The sequence below is a fragment of the Solanum verrucosum genome, unplaced genomic scaffold (genome assembly GCF_900185275.1).
Source record: "Solanum verrucosum unplaced genomic scaffold, falcon-dt-bn FXZP01000049.1, whole genome shotgun sequence".
NCBI classification, from domain to species: domain Eukaryota; kingdom Viridiplantae; phylum Streptophyta; class Magnoliopsida; order Solanales; family Solanaceae; genus Solanum; species Solanum verrucosum.
In genome coordinates, this window is record NW_026020221.1 from 6,981,877 (window position 1) to 7,002,212 (window position 20,336).

Below are 20,336 nucleotides of genomic sequence, written 5' to 3' on the forward strand. Positions count from 1 at the left end.
AGAAAATAGGTATGAATCTCACTTATCCTGAAAAACATTTTCCATTGAAACTATTATTCTTCATACCAAACACACCTTATATCTATAAGTTTTTCAATACAAAGGTTGCGAGCTAAGTTTTGTATTTGTTCAGACTTTTCAGTAGATCGTGAAACTCAGGCTCATCGAGAAAGTAGTTTTGTAGAGTCGCAGTTTGTGTTTGACTAATCAATTTTAATTTTTTTTTGTTAATATTAGAAGTTTAGAACAAGAATTTGTATTTGGTCGAGTTTTTAAAAAGTATTTCTGGAAAGAAATTATCTTTCAACTTCTAAAAAACAGTTCCCATTACTATTCAAACCTACATAATTTTTTCTCTAAAAATTTAGCCTAATAACACCTTAACTCTCTAAACTAATCACTTTTGTATATCCAAAAGTTTGATCTTACAAGTTAAGTTTTTGTCTTTTTCTTAGGCTAGTTAGGATTTATGAGAGAAGCAAAGAAAATGCATTGTTTATGTTTTTCAACTGTAATACCAAAATGACCTAACAAGCATACTAAAATTAGTTGACACAAATCAATCCAAACAAAATAAAATACCAAAAATGGCTCTTTTAACGCACAAAAGAAAAAGTACAAATAACAGGGCTATGTTTTACCTTACTAATCCTATTACGATGTGAAATTCGAAAGAGATCCTTTGGAACAATTTTGGGGAGCAATGGAATTAGGGGTACTATAGGATGTAATGTAAATCTTGTAATTCATAGCAATTTTAAGTCCAATACTTGCATCAATTCCTTCTCTTACAAGCTTAGTTGTCATTTGTCAAAACCTATCAACCTCATTTAGACATAACAACCCTGTCAAAAATAGAAATAGATCCACAATTTGAACTTTACAGGTTCTGAAGTCCACAACGACTTCAAGTGCTAAAAACTAGACTCTAAATTGAAAACTTGTACATATTCAACGAATTTCTTAACACGCATACAAGATTTAGGACAATCTTATTGGGTCTAACCGAACCGTAAGTTGCCTTCTAGTTCCACCCCTCATTGAAAAACACTATTTTTCTTTCTTATTAAGGTCAAATGTTTGGTACTTTGCATCATCTTGGATAAAACTCCACCAAATACAAGTAAGAGGAATTGTTATGGCATGCCAAAGTGCATGTGCATCTATTAGTCCTGCATATGGAGGAAAGTCACTATTCTCTAAGAGCATAGCAACTCCACTCCCAAAAACCACAATCCATATTTTGCATTTGCATGGATGTTGACTAATTCCAGCCCAAATTGCCCACTGAGCAACACCCATTGTAACACAAACTTTTGTGTTCCATCCTGAGAAAAGTTTCAAAATCAAATATCAAATGTGGAGTAATATTCATAGATACATATATGAGTATAGTCTTATTATGCACACAAAGAAGGGGCAGATTCAGAATTTTGAGTTTATGGTTCTGGTTTATGCATATTAAGTGGATTTTTTTTAACACAAATAAAGAGTTTTGGAGTAAAACCACTGAGTTCTGTTGAATCTGTAGCTAAAACTCTAACTCCACCCCTGGTTGGAGGTAAGTATAGTCACGTTAGCAACTCCCTTTGCATAATATTTGTGTGACACAATAAAGAAGTAGAAAAAATAATGAGATGGTGAAATTACCATAGTCCATTTGATAGTTGTTGAGGTACAAAATATGAGTAATTGTAAAGGCAAAGAGTGGAGAAGCAGCCAATACTCTTGCAGCCTCATTCTTTATGTTGAAACTTCTTAGTATTGATATAATTAGTGAGAATCCAAGTAATGCCACAGCAGATGTGCAATCTAACTTTTCTGTAATTTCCATGCCTCTGTAGCAAAATTAAAGGAATTAAATACAAATTTCATAATATCAAATTCTCTATTATTATGAAAAAAATTGAATAACAACTTACACAGAATATAGTGGCGGATTCAGAATTTTGGACAGTGGGATCTTTGAGTAGAAAAAGTGGGCTTTGACATGTATATATACTTGTTTTTCACACACATATATATAACGAACATTGACACGTTGACCTATTATTTAACTCATCTTAATCCAAAAAACTTTAGTTGGACAAGTAATGGACCCCACCGCTTTATAAATTCACATTCATTATAATCAGTTTTTAACTTTTTCAGTTCAACCCGTCCATTTGACACCTTAATTAATTATGACAAATAATTAACTCACCTGCTATGGAAGACAACACTCCAAACACATGAATTCACAGACAAGAAGCCATAAATATGCCACAAAGCAGCATAATTATAGGATGTCTTCTTATTTAGGTTGAAAAATAACAAACATCCTTGGACATTCTTTGCAAGGTTAAGTGCTGAGAAAGCAACAGAGAGAGGCTCCTGGAAAGTCAAGATAATATCATTTCTTATTAATAGTCATACATCCAGAAAACAAAAAAAGTTAAGTTATATACACTGACACTATACGTAAAAATTATAGCATGTTAGCTATTTATGACGTATGCAAAATTTTTGTGTTTGAAGAAACCAATAAATATACAAATTAACGATGAAATTCGATATTAATAAAACACAATTCAAATATATCACTGAAAGGATTTGCATTTCTAAAAGTGTACTATTGGAAGGCTAAAAATTCCATCCTAAATTGAGCTAGTTACGCGTAACATAGCTAACATGCAGAGGCGTAACATACAATATAGTAGCTACCTACACCCCTGCATGTTAGTTGTATTATTTTTATCAGATTGTAAATTAACGTTTATCATAGAGATTTATCTATAACTATCTAACAAGTTACATAATTGTGTAAATATTTTTTTCTGACACATAAAACTTAGGTCCAAGATCCATAACATTACAAACCTGAAGTCCAAATACTCTTTTTAATGGCCATTTACCATAATATTTGACAGGTCCAAATCCAAGTGAAGATCTTTTTTTCTCTCTTTGAACCATGCAATGGTACTTGCAATCACTTGGACAATCCCTTTGATTCAATTGCATGTATAGAGGCTCTTTTTGGCTATTTAATAAAGAGACATCTAAAGAGTATTTGCAATGTTGTAAGCGTATTTCTCCAGCACATCCAGTCTTTTCACATTGCACAATACATGCCCTACACTCATAAAATTCAAAATTTTAGAAGTGGTCATGTTTTAAATAAAGTGACAGATGACACAAATAAATGAATTCTTGAATTTAATGACTATTTGTGTTTAAACTTGATAGTGAGAAAAGGAAGAGGTAGCCTTTAAAGATACAGATTCGATAAAACTCAATAGTTTTGATTCAAATAATGTATATATGTAAAAAGATTCAGTAAATATGTACAAAAATTAAATTTAAGAACCAAATTATGTATTATCACTTTGGGTTGTCATCCTAGAATTCAGAACACATAAAGTTTAAATTTTGAATCTGCCATTTGAAAGTGAATATCTCTAATTGATCTAGAAGTACTTATTTGAAAGAGTTGAGGCGCTTGACCAAGCTTTTAAGAAGAAGAAAAGTATTTTCGAGTAGTAACAAAAATTGTTTCTTTCAAATTAATTAGTGAAATACAAACTGATACTCTTTAAGACAAAAAAAAACACTTTACAAAATAATTAGATTTTAGAAGTTTGGCCAAACGAACAAAAAGTCACAAACATGTTCTATCCTTTGTATTGTCAAGAAACAACAAAAAAGGTTATTTAGCTGTAATAATAATTAGTATAATCAACACTGATATTGTAACTCTTACAATTTCCCAAAAAGAATTGAATTAATATAAATTTCATTATACTGTCAGCGAGCGAATATAAGTTAATTCAAATCGTTGCGATCAAGAACCAACAACATTGCACATAAATTATTCAAGCAATAAATGATTCACAACGTTATTAACACAAAAAGTGAATAAAATTAAATATGTTACCTGTACAATGGATCGATATCCCCAATACTTGCATCAAATGCTCCAAAAAGAAAAGAAAAAGATACGAATAAAATAACCCAACAAAGATCTGCCATTTTATCACTATTTTAAAAGGCACAATTTGAGATCTCCGATGCCATGTTATTCTCACAGATAATGTTTTTTTATGGGTTAAATATGTTAGAAATATGTAGTATTTTTATTGACGATGAAGCTCGAAATCTAGAATGTTTTGAGATTTATATCTAAATTACCATATGGATGATTGAATTGGGTTTTGGCTTCAACTGATTGATGGCATTTTCTAAAACATTTTTTAATCCAAAAAAGACACATTGTGATCAATAGCTGAAATTCCGAACCACTATAAAAGCGAATGACTTAATCACAAAAACTTTAGTTTTATTTATTCGATTGATTGATTTGGGGCATATTAGTAAATGTATTATGAAAAGGAGGAATACCATAAATTCAAGGGAAAAATAGATCTTGAGTAATTCATGTATATTAGTTATATATATACGGATAGGAAAAAATTGGATTTGTCCTTTGACTAATATAGTAATATACTAATTATTATTGTTGAATCAGATATTTGAGTTTTAATTACTATTTGTAAAATTATCAATATGAACAAATTGTTTAATTTGAAAAAATTACAATAATACCCACTACTTTTGTATATTTAACTATTTAAGTAGGTTATTTTGTCCAGTAAAATTAGTTTTCTTTTGCTACATTCTTTTTTAACACCCAACTTGAATTTCCCTTTATATAAGCAATTTTTTCTCTTTTACTAAAATTACCTTTCGTCTTCAATTTTATACTTCGATTTTTGGCCTGTGAATTATATTTTCTTGAATCAAGGGTCTATCGAAAATAACTTTTCTATCAATAAAGTAGAAGGAAGATATGTGTACACTCTATCTTCCCAAATTTAATACGTTATTTGTTCTTGTTGTGCCTTTTAATTTTAATTGAACGTTAAATATGCTTAATTAATGTAACAAAATCAAATCAACTCTGAAAACATAACTTCTTTTTGTTCATAACAAAATGCAATTAAACTAATGACAGTAAAAACTTTAACACTCTTTATTGATATGTATATTTATTGTCGGTAAAAGCTATTTTTGTGATAGAGTTCATGTTGAAAAATATATATCAAGGACATAATTTTATATGAAGAAGAACACCAAGATAAAGGCTTGATATTATGAACACACAACACAAAATTGAAGTCTTGAAACACTTACAAAACGTTTTCCTAAAAATCATGATATTTGCTCCGCTCCTCTACTAGATTGCTGAAGAGAAGACATTGGCCTAAACTGATTTATGTTTTTGAGCATACGAAGATGACTCGCAATCATTGCATTAAAGGCATGCATTATTGTACATTTGGAAATCAATTGGATGTTCATGAAGCTTGAGCCTATACTTGTCGATGTTCATGTTCTTAATCATAATTATCCCGAAGGATGATCGAGCAGGAGATCTTTCAAATGAAGAGTCAGAGATTTGAAACTTCCTACATGCTTTTTCGATCTAGGTCATCACACTAGGTTTGCCACTATTAAAAAAAACACCTAAAACCGACTTAAAAAAACAAGGTCGTTTTCTAAAAAAAATATATATTTTTTAAAAAATAACTCCGAAGTTTTTTTTAGCACAAAAAACCGAGAAAATGCCTACCGACCACTAGAGATTTTTTTTTAATAAAATAAAAAAATTACAAAATTGAGGTCGTTTTTAATTATTATTTTTTTTTTTAAAAAAAACGACTTCTTTATACCAGTTCTTTTCACCAATTATACATTTAGAGTATAAATAAAATAATAGTAACATAATTTTTAACCAATAAGCATCAATGGTCTAGCAAAGAAGATGGAGGTTGTATGCATTTTATTATTTCGTAATAAGAGAAGTATTGAAAATACTCCTAATTAAATTTGGTCCGAATTATTAGTTTTATTCTCGAACTATTGACAGTCTTAAAAACATCCTTTTATTTAAACTAACTAAACTTAAATACACCCCGATCTTTCAATATGAGTAAAATACACTCTTAAATTCTCGCCAAGTTTAGAGTTGTTTTTAACACTTCTCTCAAATTATAATTAAGAGTTTCATACTCTTACAAGAGTTTGAGACCACTTGCTATGTCATGTGGCAAATTAGAGGTATATCTTAGTTTAATTAGTTTAAATAAAAATTGTTAGGTCCATGCTCTTAATAACTGCGCTGTCACGCAATTTGTCCAACTAAGGCATTTCTATGTCCCATGTCAATTTGGTCAATAGTAAGAGGGTTTAAAATAAAAAATCGATCGAGTTCAAGTGTTTATTATGCAAACTGGTGACTAGGAGGTTCAACTGACAAACAAAGTCAATTACAAGGGTCTCTCAATGCACTTTCTAGAATATTGAATTTATTATATTTAAGGGATAATATAGTAAAACTATTATTATTATATTTAGTGTCCCAAGTGTTATGTCGTAATTTTCCTATCTTTAGAAAAATCACTTTTTTGAACTGTTCTAAGTATAAAACATTTTAAGAAAAATACTTAGAAAAGAGTCGCCACTTAATTTTTTTTTAAGAAACTAAGAAAACTTATAATTTTCAAAGATTTAAACAGAAAAAATCATTTGAAAATACCAAAGGGGGGTTCGGGGTTCAATTTACACTTCGAGAAGGGTTTAAGCATTCGAAGTGCCCGCTAACATGCGGTTGACCTGCGACTTTACTAAAATATATTTGACTATTTTTAGGAAAATAACGATTTAATATAAAAATAATAACTTACAAATTTTTATTAACTTTGAGAAAATAATTAAATAAATGACGCATTTTATATTATTCTATTTTTTAGAGGAAGGGATCCAAAATGGAACATTTGACTCGAAAATCAAGTGATTAGAGTATTAATAGAATTAGATTAATTAGAATTTATTTGATTCATTTTGAAATAATAATTTAAATCAATTTAATAAATTAAAGCATGAATATCATTTTGAATTAATTGACTAAACCTTTTGAGAAAATGATTAAGTAAGGTATTACTATTTTAATTAATTGAAAAGGTTTTGGCTGACATTTTTTTAAAATTTATTTGATGAAAAATACTTTAACTTAAAACAACTTTAACATCAGTAAAATATGATTAAGTAAAAAAGCATTAAAGAACATCTCTTTTTAAGTACAAAAAGTTTAACTTAATTGAAGATATAAAATTTTGACCAACCTTTTGAGAAAAATGACTAACTAGAAAGATAACATTTTTAGTTCATTTGAGAAAGATACTTTAACTTAAAATCACTTTAAAATAAAAATGTGCTCAAGTGAAGAGGCCTTAAAACATATCTTTTTTAAGAACAAAGATTTAATTTAATTGAAGCTAAAGTTTTTTTTATCAATATACTTGATTGATAAAATAAATGAACACAAGAAAAATGTATTAAAAGTAGACCAACATAAAGAAAATAACTCATCTTTTGGGGATCTAAGTAAGTTAATTAAAAAATTATAAAGTTATAGTTAAACAACAAACAATAAATAATCACAATTAAATAATTAAAGAGTAAGGCGGAAATGAATTTGGGCCTCCTTTTGGGCCAATTTCGCTGGAATTTTGGCCTTTAAACCAATCCCGTTTTTGTATATATCTGATGTATATCAGTGTATATCGGATGTATACAACCCATTTCTTCACTTTCCGAGACCTGTACGTCAACTCCAAAGACTTGTTCTTCGATTTTTCAAGGTTGGCTGACTCGACATAAGAATTTTGGACCTTATGGCCCTATCATCGAATGACAAGGAGAAGAGATAGAGTCCGTGAGGACTCGGGTCGGGTTTTCACATGCATAAACAAATGAAAAGGAACATAAGTAATGCTCAAAGTAGTTCATAATAGAAAATAACACAGCACGATATTTTTTGAAACAATAACCCAAAGGGGACTGATTTACAGAGGACAATTAAAAATGAAGGGGCAAAGACTTCCTTAATGAAAAGTTAACAGCATGTTACATATGATAGTTAGGTTAAACCCTCAATAACATCAACTTTAGCAAGAACACAATTAATACATAACTTACCTATTTCTAAGAGCATCAAAATAAAATATTCAAACCCATATATGACAATTTGAAACTAAACCAATACAATTACTCTTAACAAAACTCAACTGTATATTAACAAACAAATGATCCCACAACAAATTTTCTAATGAGCACTTTTCAGTTCTTCATTCATAATCCACAAAAAAAAAAAACGAGACTAGAGACCTCAACTTAACAGAGGAAACAAGCGTACATCAAATGGTCATATTTAAACAATAATAAATGCATAAGTAGGAACTATATTAAACTAATCACTTATGACCCTTTTGTTATGAAAAAGCATGGTTTAACACCTTAAGTCAACTACTAAAGGGGCTGGACAGGAAGGTTAAAAGGAAGAAACAATTATGCCTCAAAGCACCGGCTAGTATCGAAGAACAAAAGATGGGAATACATAACGACTGACTTACGAGATACAAGAAAAGATATACTAAGAATGCATCGTTAACTTAAGCCAAAACGAAATGGTACTCACGTGATGTTATAACAAATCAAGATTGTGAAGAAAGTACATTATCATTTACCAGATGAACAACTACAACATTGAATAAAATTTTCAGATTTTTGATTAATGAATAACACCAAAACAGATCAAACCACACTCAGAAAGCAAAGGAACAATCAGATTCTCGGCCACATTTTCGAAAGCGAAACATTTTTTATATGAAAAGCAAGATACATAATTAGGAATAGATTAACTACGAGCGAATGATCCGAGTTAAAATAAGACTAAGGTGAATTGTAAACATGATATCACGAGTTGAAGATGCAAAACTGACATGAACAGTATTCGAGTTAAACATAAACATAGATAAATACTACGGGATTAGACTAGCGATGGTGGTAATCTATAACGATGAATCAGACAACAGAGAAAAAAATAAAATTCGGCTAAACGATGAAAAGACAGAACTATATAGCTTAATGCATTCGAAGTCGAAACTAAATGAACCGCAAAAGAACTTCACTGATATTTACTTCATGCTCACAGTCCCAAGAACTCACAGGAGAAAACGAAACTGAAAGCAGAAGACTAAAACAGAGAAATCAACTAATTCTAATAATTGGACTCCACTAGATATTGAACACATAACACACACTACATAGAAAACATAATGCAAGAAAGGGCGAGATTACCTCAATTGGAGCAGCGAACCGGGACAGCGAGCTAGACCATGAAGCTTTTACACCACTGTGACCTTAACTCGAGCAAGAAGGAAATTGATACAAAAATAGCTTTCGATTTTTCGTCCTCTTGATAAAAATAAACATATATATATTTTTTTTTAGAATGTAAAATCCTCCCTTCACCATGTGGAAGGATAGGGGTATATATAGGGGAGATTCGAATTGAGAAAGGTGGGAAAACAAGTGGAAAGGAAGAATTTGAATTCGAAATTCAAGTTCTCTTTTCGAAGCAACAGTGGAAGGAATGGGAAATCCCTGAAAATGGGGAAAAGGGAACGTGAGGGGTTATGGGTTCGCAGAGTAGTTGGGATTTTCCGCTGGATTTCTGGGTTTGCGTCTGGAAGAAGAAGAAGACGCGTACTGGGTCGGGTCGAGGTACTGTTTTCGCGTGAAAAGGAAGAAGAACGAAGAGTACAGGGGTTGGGGGTACTGTATGTACGTATTGCTACTGTATTGTATTGGAGGGTTTTGGATTAAAATTAGTGGGCTGGTTTCTTTTGTAAGGGATTTGAAAATGGGCTGCAGGAGTTGGAAATTGAAGAAGTGGTATTGGGCCGGTTGAAGGGTAATGGAAAAAGGCCCAAATTTGATTTCTTAAAGGTTTTAAAGGAGGTAAAATAAAAATCACTAAAATCATAAAAAAGAAATATAGCCAAATTGATTTTAATTTGCAAAAGGCTAAAAGCTAAATAAGACGAATTAATATAATTAATTAACGAGTTTCTTGATCTTAACAAAAAAATAATAATAATTAATTAGATTATAAACTAATTAATTTAATTACAAAACTAATTAATTTAATTACAAAACTAATTAACTCGAAATTATAACTATAACTTAAATTAAATTAAACTAATAAAATATTTAACTAAAAATTGTAAAATCCTTTTTGATGATTTTCAAATATTTATAAAATAACATGATTGTAGAAATATACATATTCAATATTTAAAATGATTACAAAAAGACAAAATTACTTTTTAAAAATAACTTGCAAGTATTTTGAATTTCATAAAATTCATTAATTCAAAATTACAACCATCACTAATAAATATTAAAATATAAAATCTTTTTGAGATTCATAAAATTCATTAATTCAAAATTACAACCATCACTAATAAATATTAGAATATGAAATCTTTTTGAGATGATTTTTAAATATTCATAAAATACATTAATCATATACACAATTATATAAAACATATATATTATTTAAAAATTACAAGAGTGACAAAACTATTTAAAATAATTTGTAAACTATATATTATTTTTTTAAGTTTTTATAAAACTAATTATTTTAAATCGTTTGAAATTGAAGAAGCTCGATAATTAATTTATATTGTGGAGGGTCAAAATTGGTTGTCAACACCAAGTACAAACAAGTAAAACTCAGAAGGAGTAATAAACGCCTGAAAGTCTCACAATAGGGTTAAAACACTTTCTAACAAAGACGACCTTTCAACATTACCTAATAATGAATTAAAATATACAATTCTATAAAGGAAAAAATGACAAATATAACCCTGAACTATCATGATAGTGTCAATACCATCCGTTACACTTTAAGATTGTATATATCTTTACCATCAATCTTTTGGATTATATATATCCTTAAAACTAACAGATTGACATGTGTCATCATCTAAATAATTTATCTGATTTTATTTTTTTATTAAAAAAAAAAAATCCGGCAATTTTCATTATTTACTCACACATGACACATATCAAAATACCATGACATTTAAAAAAGAATAATAATAAATAATAAAAAAAAAACCTTCATCTCCATTGAAAATCAAACAAAAAAAATGTATTCTTCAATTCATCTTTATTTTTAGCCATTCTTCAAATATCACTAAGGGCCTGTTTGGAAGGACACCATGGTAATTAGATTTGGTGTAATTGAGTATAATTACATTATATGTTTTGTTTGGTTGAATAGGTAATTACTTGGTCAACAGGTAATTGATGTAATTGGCGGGGGGTAATTACACTCTATAATTCACAGGCAGAGGCTGTGAATTATTGGTAATTGCATGGTGTAATTACCAGTTGATTACTTTTTAATTTCATTTTTTTAATTTCTATTTTTAATTTTTTTGTTTAGTTTTTTTTATTCTATTATTTTAAGTTCTTTTTTTTATTTTCATTATTGTAAAAATTTTATTTTTTATTTTATATTATTATATTTCATTTTCTTCTTGTTTTCAACCTTACTTTACGTGATTCTATACAATTTTTTCGTATTATCTATTTCTTTATGCCATGCTCATTTTCTCATTAGCATAATTTTATTAATATTCTAATTTTTAAATTAAAATATAATTTATTGTTAAGTAAGGTTATAGACTTACGTTTTTTTTTTTTTTTTTTTTAAAAATAATAATAAATCATATTTATGTATGCTATGTTGAAATTTGCTATAAGAGTATTATGTTAAATTTTTTGTTTTGAATTTATAACTTATGTTATATTTTCAGTTTCATTTGTTCGAGTAATATTGAATTCACATTGCACGTCATTTTTTAATTAGACTTGATAGATTATCTTTTTGTCAAATAGTTAATAATTTATGACATTTAATTTATATATTAATCTTTTTATCAAACATGCATTTCACGATGTTTGTAGAAACTTCATATTTTTAGTTTTATGATCAATTCAATTGAAATATATTAATTTGAAAAAAATATAAATCAATTATTTTTTCATAATATTAGTTAAAGAATATATGTTTATTAATTAATATATTTTCAACAAAGAATATATATCTTAAATATTTAATTTAATGTCATTTATAAAGTTTTTTATTTGTCTAGTATAAATTTTAAATAATTAATTTTTATTTTTAAAATTTAATATAATTTTATGATTGCAATTGTGCATCAAAACAAAACATGTGTAATTACACTGTGGATCCAAACATGACATGTGTATAATTACACTGCGGCAACCAAACATGTCAACGTAATTACTAAGCTGGTAATTATTACCCTAAAAATTACACCAATTTCAATTACTAGGTGGCTTTCCAAACAGACCCTAAACAAACACACATGAGCATGCCCTCTCAATGAAAATAAAGAGCCTCATTAATTCATTTTTTTTGTATTGTTATTGAAAGAGGTTGAAAATACTATCACCATAAATGCAGGGATAGCAATGGAGCGGGGCGAATGTGGAGCAGGTGGGCATAAAGCTATGCGGGGTGGGGCTGGAGGGATGCAGAGCGGGTTGAAGTGAGATTTTTTTAAAACTAATGCGGGGCGAGTTGCAGGTATATGTAATTTTATATGGATTCAAACTCAATTTTAACTTTTTACATGTTATAAGAGTACTGATAGAGCATTATTCGTTAAGATAATTATTTCTTTAAAGCTACTAAAATATTCAAGATAATAAATGAAAATGGTTCAATAAAAAACAATACAATTTCTTACATGTTTCCAATTGACCTCTAAAAAAATGAAATTTTAAGTCATCATCTATTATATTAATACTATTTAAAAATTGAAATTATTTTATGAATTTTATTTTTTAGTATCAACTTAACTAGAAAAAGAAAATATTAAAAGAATTATGCAGGACGAATTCATGCGGGACGGGTCTATGTGCGGGGCGGAGTGGGACGGATTGAAAATAAAAAAAAATTGTTATGAGGGGCGGGGTGAGGCGGATTAAAAATTTTGCGGGTTAAGCTGAATCAACCCCGCCCCCGCCCTGCCTCATTGTCATCCCTAATTGATGAACAAAGCTTCAAGCTTAAAAGTGGGTCTGCAATCGAATAAAAAATTATTTATATTACATTTAAAAATAACTATGAATATTAGAGATTTAATTAATATCTTTATATAAAAAACAATAAATTAATTATAAAATAATAAAAATAATAATATAATAATCAAAAATTGAAATAGAGAATATGAATAATAGTTTTTCATTTTGAAGAACTACTATTCAACTGTCTATCACAAACGAATCAAAATAATACTCATCCTCTTCCATTGACATATCCATCTATAAAATTCCTCTTTTGCTATAAAAAAAAAAAAAGACATAGTCAACTCGAATAGCATTTGATTGTCAACTTCAATATATCAACGCGCTTATGCCAATGCCAGCAACTACTAAAGCGATCCCAATACGAAATAGAAACGGAAATTTCTAAGAAATATATTACACAACATAAAATATCAAGTGAATTGTCAGCGTTAAACAGGTTGATATATTAAGATAAAATATTTGTGTCCGATCGATTGTCATTCCACTCATGTAATAGCCTGCAAAATACATAAGGAACGATAAAATAAAAAAAATAAAAAAAAAGAGAGGATGGACAATGGTGATTCTAATAGATGATGCACTCATCTTTGGCAGTGCTGATATTTCAGTAGGGAATGCAAGTATGATCTCAGGTCCCAATATCATGTCTTTGTCTTCATCTTTGTCTTTCATGAGTGTAGATCACCACCGCCAGCAGTTGAGATTGTTGTTCTGAGATGGAGTAGAAAATTGGACTTAAATACTCTCACAAATAAGTTATATTCGCTTTTTGTAATACTTTTTCAACATATTTGTCCATCTTATATTGAATATTTTGACATGAAACAACCTAGTTTTTGCAATCAGGAAGATAAAAAACAAGTCATTCTCTCTAAAAGACAACTACACTCATACTTATAGCAAGGAAACTGATCGAGTGATCTACTAAAGTCTTAAGTTGTTATGGTTGAGTTTAGTGTCTTGTATCTTAATATTGTAAGATTTATTCCTAGTCTATAACATAGATCATTTCAGTTGTAATCTTTGTGAAATTGAGTTCATGGAAAGAGTTAGATGTGTTGTGTTGTGTTGAAGTCTAGTTGATATAGTGGATAATAGAGTTATTGATTTGAGTCTTGTGATAGAGGTGTTACAAGGCGTGGGAAATTGGGATTAAGAGTTCAATCCTTTGTGATTACCGGAGTTTGTAGTCACAAGTTGCTTGAAGTTAGTGGAAGTTGTTGATGTGATAGGTCATGATTTTCTCCGATCCCTATCAGGTTTCCACGTAAACATGGTTGTTCATTACTTTTAGCTTTATGTTCTTTACTGTTCTCAATATTGTCAAGGACCTGGTCTCTTGATTTATTCTTCAAACTTCTGAACCAAAAAGATTATTTTACCCTATTTGCTAAGTATAATTTTTCGATGAATGAGATTCAACCGAACCCCTTCCCTTCCCTTGCACTTACTCCTCCCCTGCCTGAATTAGTTGGTGTTGTTAATGTACAGATACCCTGAATTCTCAGAATTTCTTTAGATGATTGCTCCAGTACTAGAACAAAAGGAATCCGAATTTGGCTAAAAGATATTCATATTTAATTTCTTATAGTTTAAGAATATTTTGACTCTTTTATATGTAATATTGTTAATAATCTAAATCTTTTGATCAAATTAATTTGCATAATCTGAACAATTAAGACACGTACAAAATGTAGTCAGCACGCATTCTTTGTAGTTGTGAAGCCAAAAATTAAGGAAGGATATACACATTTTCTTCTTAGTTGAGTTAATGTGTGCAAAATAAATATGCACCAAGAATAACTTGTTGGGGAACAATGAAAAATATCACAATAATAATATAATTTATTATTTAGTAAAATAGTAATTCTGAAAATTACATAAATATTACTACGATGATATATAAATAATAATGCAGAAAATGAATATTTGAGTCGTCCTGGACAGGGGCGACGCTAGCATATGGTTAGGGGGTTTATCCTTCGACGGAAAATATTATTATTTATAATGGTTAAAATTATTTGTATGTATATATAGTAGATGCTGAATCCCCTTCGGTTAGTTCATGTGTTTACTTCTTCAAATTTTGAACTCCCTTATTAAAAATCTCAGTTCTGTCACTGGTGTTATAATGGGTTCAAGATAACATGTAATGGGTATGGAAGGAAATTAAACACTACAATAAAAGTGTGAATTACATGAGAATTTTACTGGGGATTATGTATGAAAATTCGCAGGAAAATAAGTTTCCTGCGGGATTTCCTATAAAAATTAATCCAAAGGTAAAACCATCGTAGGTAATTATTTCCTGCGAATTTCAAAATCCCCAACTAATTTACCTAGGGATTTAAATTCCGCATATAAATTACTTGCGGATTTTCTTGCAAAAAATACAAAAAACAAAAATTCTTACCAATATATTCGCAAGTGAAGCCGTAGGAAGATATTCAAATAAATTTCTTTAAACAATATTAATTATTATCTCCTATTTGTTTATAATATTATTCATTGAACCCCCTGGACACATATGTACCTATCTATCCATATTTCTCACACAACTACCCATCCATTGCACAATTTCATTACCCAATGAAATTAATAATAATATCAAATTTCATTGTGCATTCTTTACAGTGAAAATTAATAATAATATCAAATTACATTCACTTAAAGTGACGATTTTTTTTTTAAAAAATATTTGAAATACTATTAATTCGGGATGAAAGTAATATATATTAAATAATATATTTTTTAAAATGTTACGTTATATTTAAAAATAATTATGAATATTAGAAATTTAATTAATATCCTTATATGAAAAATAATATGTTAATTACAAAATTAAAAAAAATTAAAATAAGAATATGAACAATAGTTTTCTCCAATTTGGAGAATTACTATTCTAACTTTCCATCAAAAACGATACTCATCCTCTTCCATTGACATATCCATCTATAAAATTCTTCTTTGCTAAAAAAAAAGAGAGTCAGTCAAATCGAGTAGCATTTGATTGTCAACTTTATCTATCAACGCGGTTATGCCAACGGCAGCAACTACTAAAGCGACAGTGACCAAAACGGTCAAATTTCTAAGAACTCAACATAAAATATATATCAACTGAATTGTCGGCGTTAAACGGGTTGATATATTAAGATACATTATTTTGTGTCATTCATAACCTCATATAATAGCCAAAAAAAAATAAAAAAAGAAGAAAGAAAGAAGAGAGGATGAGTTTTAGAGAGATTTCTGAAGATACATTGATGGAAAATGGTGATTCTAATTTTTCTAATACAGATGCACTCATCTTTGGCAGTGCTGATATTTCAGTAGGGAATGCAAGTATGATCTCAGGTCCCAATATGTCTTCGTCTTCATCATCGTCTTTCATGAGTGTAGAATATCACCACCGCCAGCAGTCAATGTCATTGAGTGCTGGAGGTGGTGATGATGATGAGTTGATTGTATCAACTGCATCTTCCAGGATATTAAATGATGATTTTGGGGCATGTACTTCGGTTGCTGGAGATTTGAACAAGGAAACTAGTCATATGCTTGTACAAATATCAATAGCTTGTTTCGAGGCAATCCAACAGAAAAACCTAAATGAAGCTGATGCACTTCTCACTGACTTGAGAAATTTTGGGGATTCAGAAATTGGAGAGATGAAGAATGTGGCGACTGATTTTGCACAAGCGTTGGGTCAAATGATTAATCAAACTCCTAAACCAATAAGCTTAAACTTCATTTTAAGAAAGGTATTTACTGGAGTGTTTTTGATGTGGCATTGGTTGATGTTAATAGCCGTGCAATCGTTGACTCTGCACCAGAAGCCTTGGCAACAGTTTAGATTGTTGTTCTGAGAGGATGAGATGGATCGGAGTAGAAAATTGGACTTAAATACTCTCACAAATAAGTTATATTTGCTTTTTGTTATACTTTTTCAATATATTTGTCCATCTTATATTGAATATTTTGACATGAAGCAACCTAGTTTTTGCAATCAAGAAGATAAAAAACAAGTCATTCTCTCTAAAAGACAACGTAACTACACTCATACTTATAGCAAGGGAACTGATCGAGTGATCTACTAAAGTCTTAAGTTGTTATGGTTGAGTTTAGTGTCTTGTATCTTAACATTGTAAGATCTATTCCTTGTCTATAAAGGAACATAGATCATTTCAGTTGTAATCTTTGTGAAATTGAGTTCATGGAAAGAGTTAGTCGTGATGTGTTGTGTTGAAGTTGATGTGCATCTTGTATTCTTAAGATAGTTAGAACAAAATTTTGAAGAACTTGGTAAGAAACAACAAAGTTTAAAGAGTATTTTCAAAACTAGAGAATTAAAACTAATAGAGAAAATAGAATCAGAAACAGATTAGAAACAATATAAAAATATGTTTCTCAAAGAAAGAAAATCAAGCCCACTGAATGCACTGTATCCCATTGAGGAAATTATTCCCCTCAAGTACCCGAGGTTAATGAAATATATCCTCCCAGGATAGAACAATCTTACTCCCCGGTGTATCACTACCTAAAATCACTGTGTCAGCGAACCACTCAACGGCAGAAAAGTACACTTAGAATACTAAATTTAGTAATAGTAGAAGAAGTCCAGAAAAATTAGTTCAACTAAAATGAGAGGAAATCCCTCAATTTATAGAAAACAAAGGGTAGTGCGAAAAGGTTCATATTGTGTCTTACCGGAAATGTCGCAAACCTTTGGAAAAGTCATAATTTTTCGGAAAGGTCACAACATTTTATAAAAGTCACAACTTTTCATAAAAGTCTCAACTCTTCATTTTCCATTCACACCTTTTAAAAGCCAACATAAGTCTGTTAGATGTACTTGATGTAGTGGACAATAGAGTTATTGATTTGAGTCGAGTCTTCTGATATGGGTATTATTTAGAGTTGATATACCCCCTCTAATACATTATTTAAGTAAGGAAAAAGAATCTCATATCCCCTTAACTTTGTCATTTAGAGCTGATATACCCTCGTTATAAAAATATCTCATATATCCCTTCAGACTTTGATTTTCTTAAGTATAATCATTTAGTATCCAAAATTCATCGAAGAAACTCATTGACAAAGTTTAAATTTAAATTTTCTAATTAAAAAGTGATCGAAGTTATCCACTCATTCTACCACACCTCTAGGTGACATGAACTCTATTTTATATTGTTAATAGAAAATATATCAATTCAAACAATGAATTGAGACAAGTGGACCCAAACAAGATTTCTTAGAACATGCCTTGTGTAGTTTATTATCTTTTACAATTTAATATAAAGTCTTGGATTCGAGACTTTTTTTTTCCAATGAAACAAAAAGACAAAAAGAAAAAATTGGACGCTAAACTTCCTCGAACATGACTGAGTAGATAAATAATAAGCTAGCCACTCAACTTGGCTAGTGTGTTTGGTGAAAAATCGATAAATGACAAAGCGAAAGCGATAAGTCAAATCGATAAATTTTAAAATTGAACAAGATCAGTTGATAAACTCTCCAACTTTGAATGTGCATAAGTAGATGTTTCAATTTATCTAATATTGAATAATACATAAATTTGCCCTTTTAACTTGGTATCTACTCAGATTTATGCAGTTCAACTTTGAGTATACACTTAAACTTGTAGAAAGTTGAACCAATAGACACATGCATTCTATGTGGCATCCTTAATAACAACTTGCATTCTACATGGTGTCATGTGTATTCTGTCACGTACGACTCATCAACTTGTTCAACTTTCTACAAGTTTAATTGCAAATTTATATATATTATGCCGTTAAATAAGTAGATACATTAGTCTTATGTGGCGTCCTACATGACAATTTTGTATTCTATGTAGCGTCTTACGTGTATTATACTACGTAAGATCATGTGTGTATCTACTTATTCAATTTTATACAAATTTAAATGTCTACTTGTACACATCAAAAAGTGAAAAACATAAATGATTTATGTATTATGCCTTATACTTAACTAAAAATTAAAATATGATAAGTTCTATTACATGGCCTAAACAGAATTGATCAATAATTAAGGGATCAAAAATGTTATTCTACCAACCAAAAAAGAAAGTTGGCAATGCCCACACCTCACTCTTTTATAGCAGAGCAGAAGAGGAAGGTTAACTCCTACAATTTATTTATTTATAAAAAAAAAAGAGTTATAGAGAGATGTCAATTAACACAATCACAGAAGAAGATTCGGATTCCTTTGATTCTAATACAGATGCAATCATCTACGGGGTTTATGATGATTCTGGATCTGGTGAAAGCTTGATCTCTGATCCTAATATTCCTTCGTCTTCATCATCGTCTTCATCAGAAGACGATGACTTTCTACAGCAGCAGATGATGATCTCAACTGCTGCTGCTGTTGGCGGTGTTGGTACAAATGACTTGATTGTACCAACAAGTGCATCTTTCAGCTGGTATACGAATAATAATAAGGAGATGCATGAGCCCAAGGCAATAATGATATTTAATGTTGATTTCAGGGCACTTTCTTCAGGAGTCAATAATGAAATTGAAGGATTGAATTTAAAGTTTTGTGGGAAAAGGGTAAGAGAAGAGGAGAATGAAGTATTTTTGATGAATAAGGAAATGAGAAGAGAGCAAATGGTATATCCATTGACATTAACACCTTCAAATTGGTCCTCAATTTGGGATGGAGGAGATGGAAATGGTATTTTTGATGTGCCACCTTTGACACCACTTTCAAGTTTTGATTGAGAGAAGTACTAAAAAAAAATTATGCAGAGTGAAATACATCCTAAATTTTCATCAAGTTTATGCGTATTTTCACAATTTTCTTGACTTTTTATTAAGAGTCTTATATTTCTAAAAGAGCTTGAAATTAGTTGTTATATCATATGGTAGATTGGGGGTGTATCTAAATTAAGTTAGTCAAGTAGAAGAGTTTTTTTTAAGACTGTAAATAGTTTGAGAACGAATTTAATAATTTGTTGCGAATTTTCTGAGGGAGGCTCTCCGAAATCATCACATGTTTTCGACCGATCTTCTTCGTGAAATTTCATGTAACTTAAAATTATGGGAATGTTAATGTGTCTTGTTTGCTTTTATATTTCGCAGATTAAGTTCTATTTTCGTGTAAATAAATTTGATTTTTTTTTTTTACTACTTAATATCTGAAAGTTTAGCAATTTCTTATTAAAAAGGATAATTATATGTGATCATATGTGTAATAAGACCTAGAGGTACTATTATCGGTTACTTACATAATTATTACATCAATAATGGTCACCAAATTTACTCTTTGTAATACTAATGAAGTAACCAATTTAATTTTTTAAC

The 20,336-nt window shown here is 29.7% G+C and overlaps 2 protein-coding genes across 2 annotated transcripts in view; one reads left to right on the forward strand and one right to left on the reverse strand.

Annotated features, from left to right (window-relative positions):
* The window catches only part of LOC125831060 (HMG-Y-related protein B-like), a 195,305-nt gene that overhangs the window by 154,827 nt on the left and 20,142 nt on the right, over positions 1–20,336 (forward strand). The gene's annotated exons all lie outside the window — the stretch shown is intronic.
* Positions 1,013–4,008, reverse strand: LOC125831046 (uncharacterized). Its single transcript, XM_049510237.1, has 5 exons — positions 3,914–4,008; positions 2,860–3,112; positions 2,204–2,373; positions 1,651–1,838; positions 1,013–1,328 (listed from the first exon to the last, which is right to left on the reverse strand). Exons 1-5 carry the CDS (start codon positions 4,006–4,008, stop codon positions 1,051–1,053), a joined length of 984 nt encoding a protein of 327 aa, XP_049366194.1. The 3' UTR covers positions 1,013–1,050.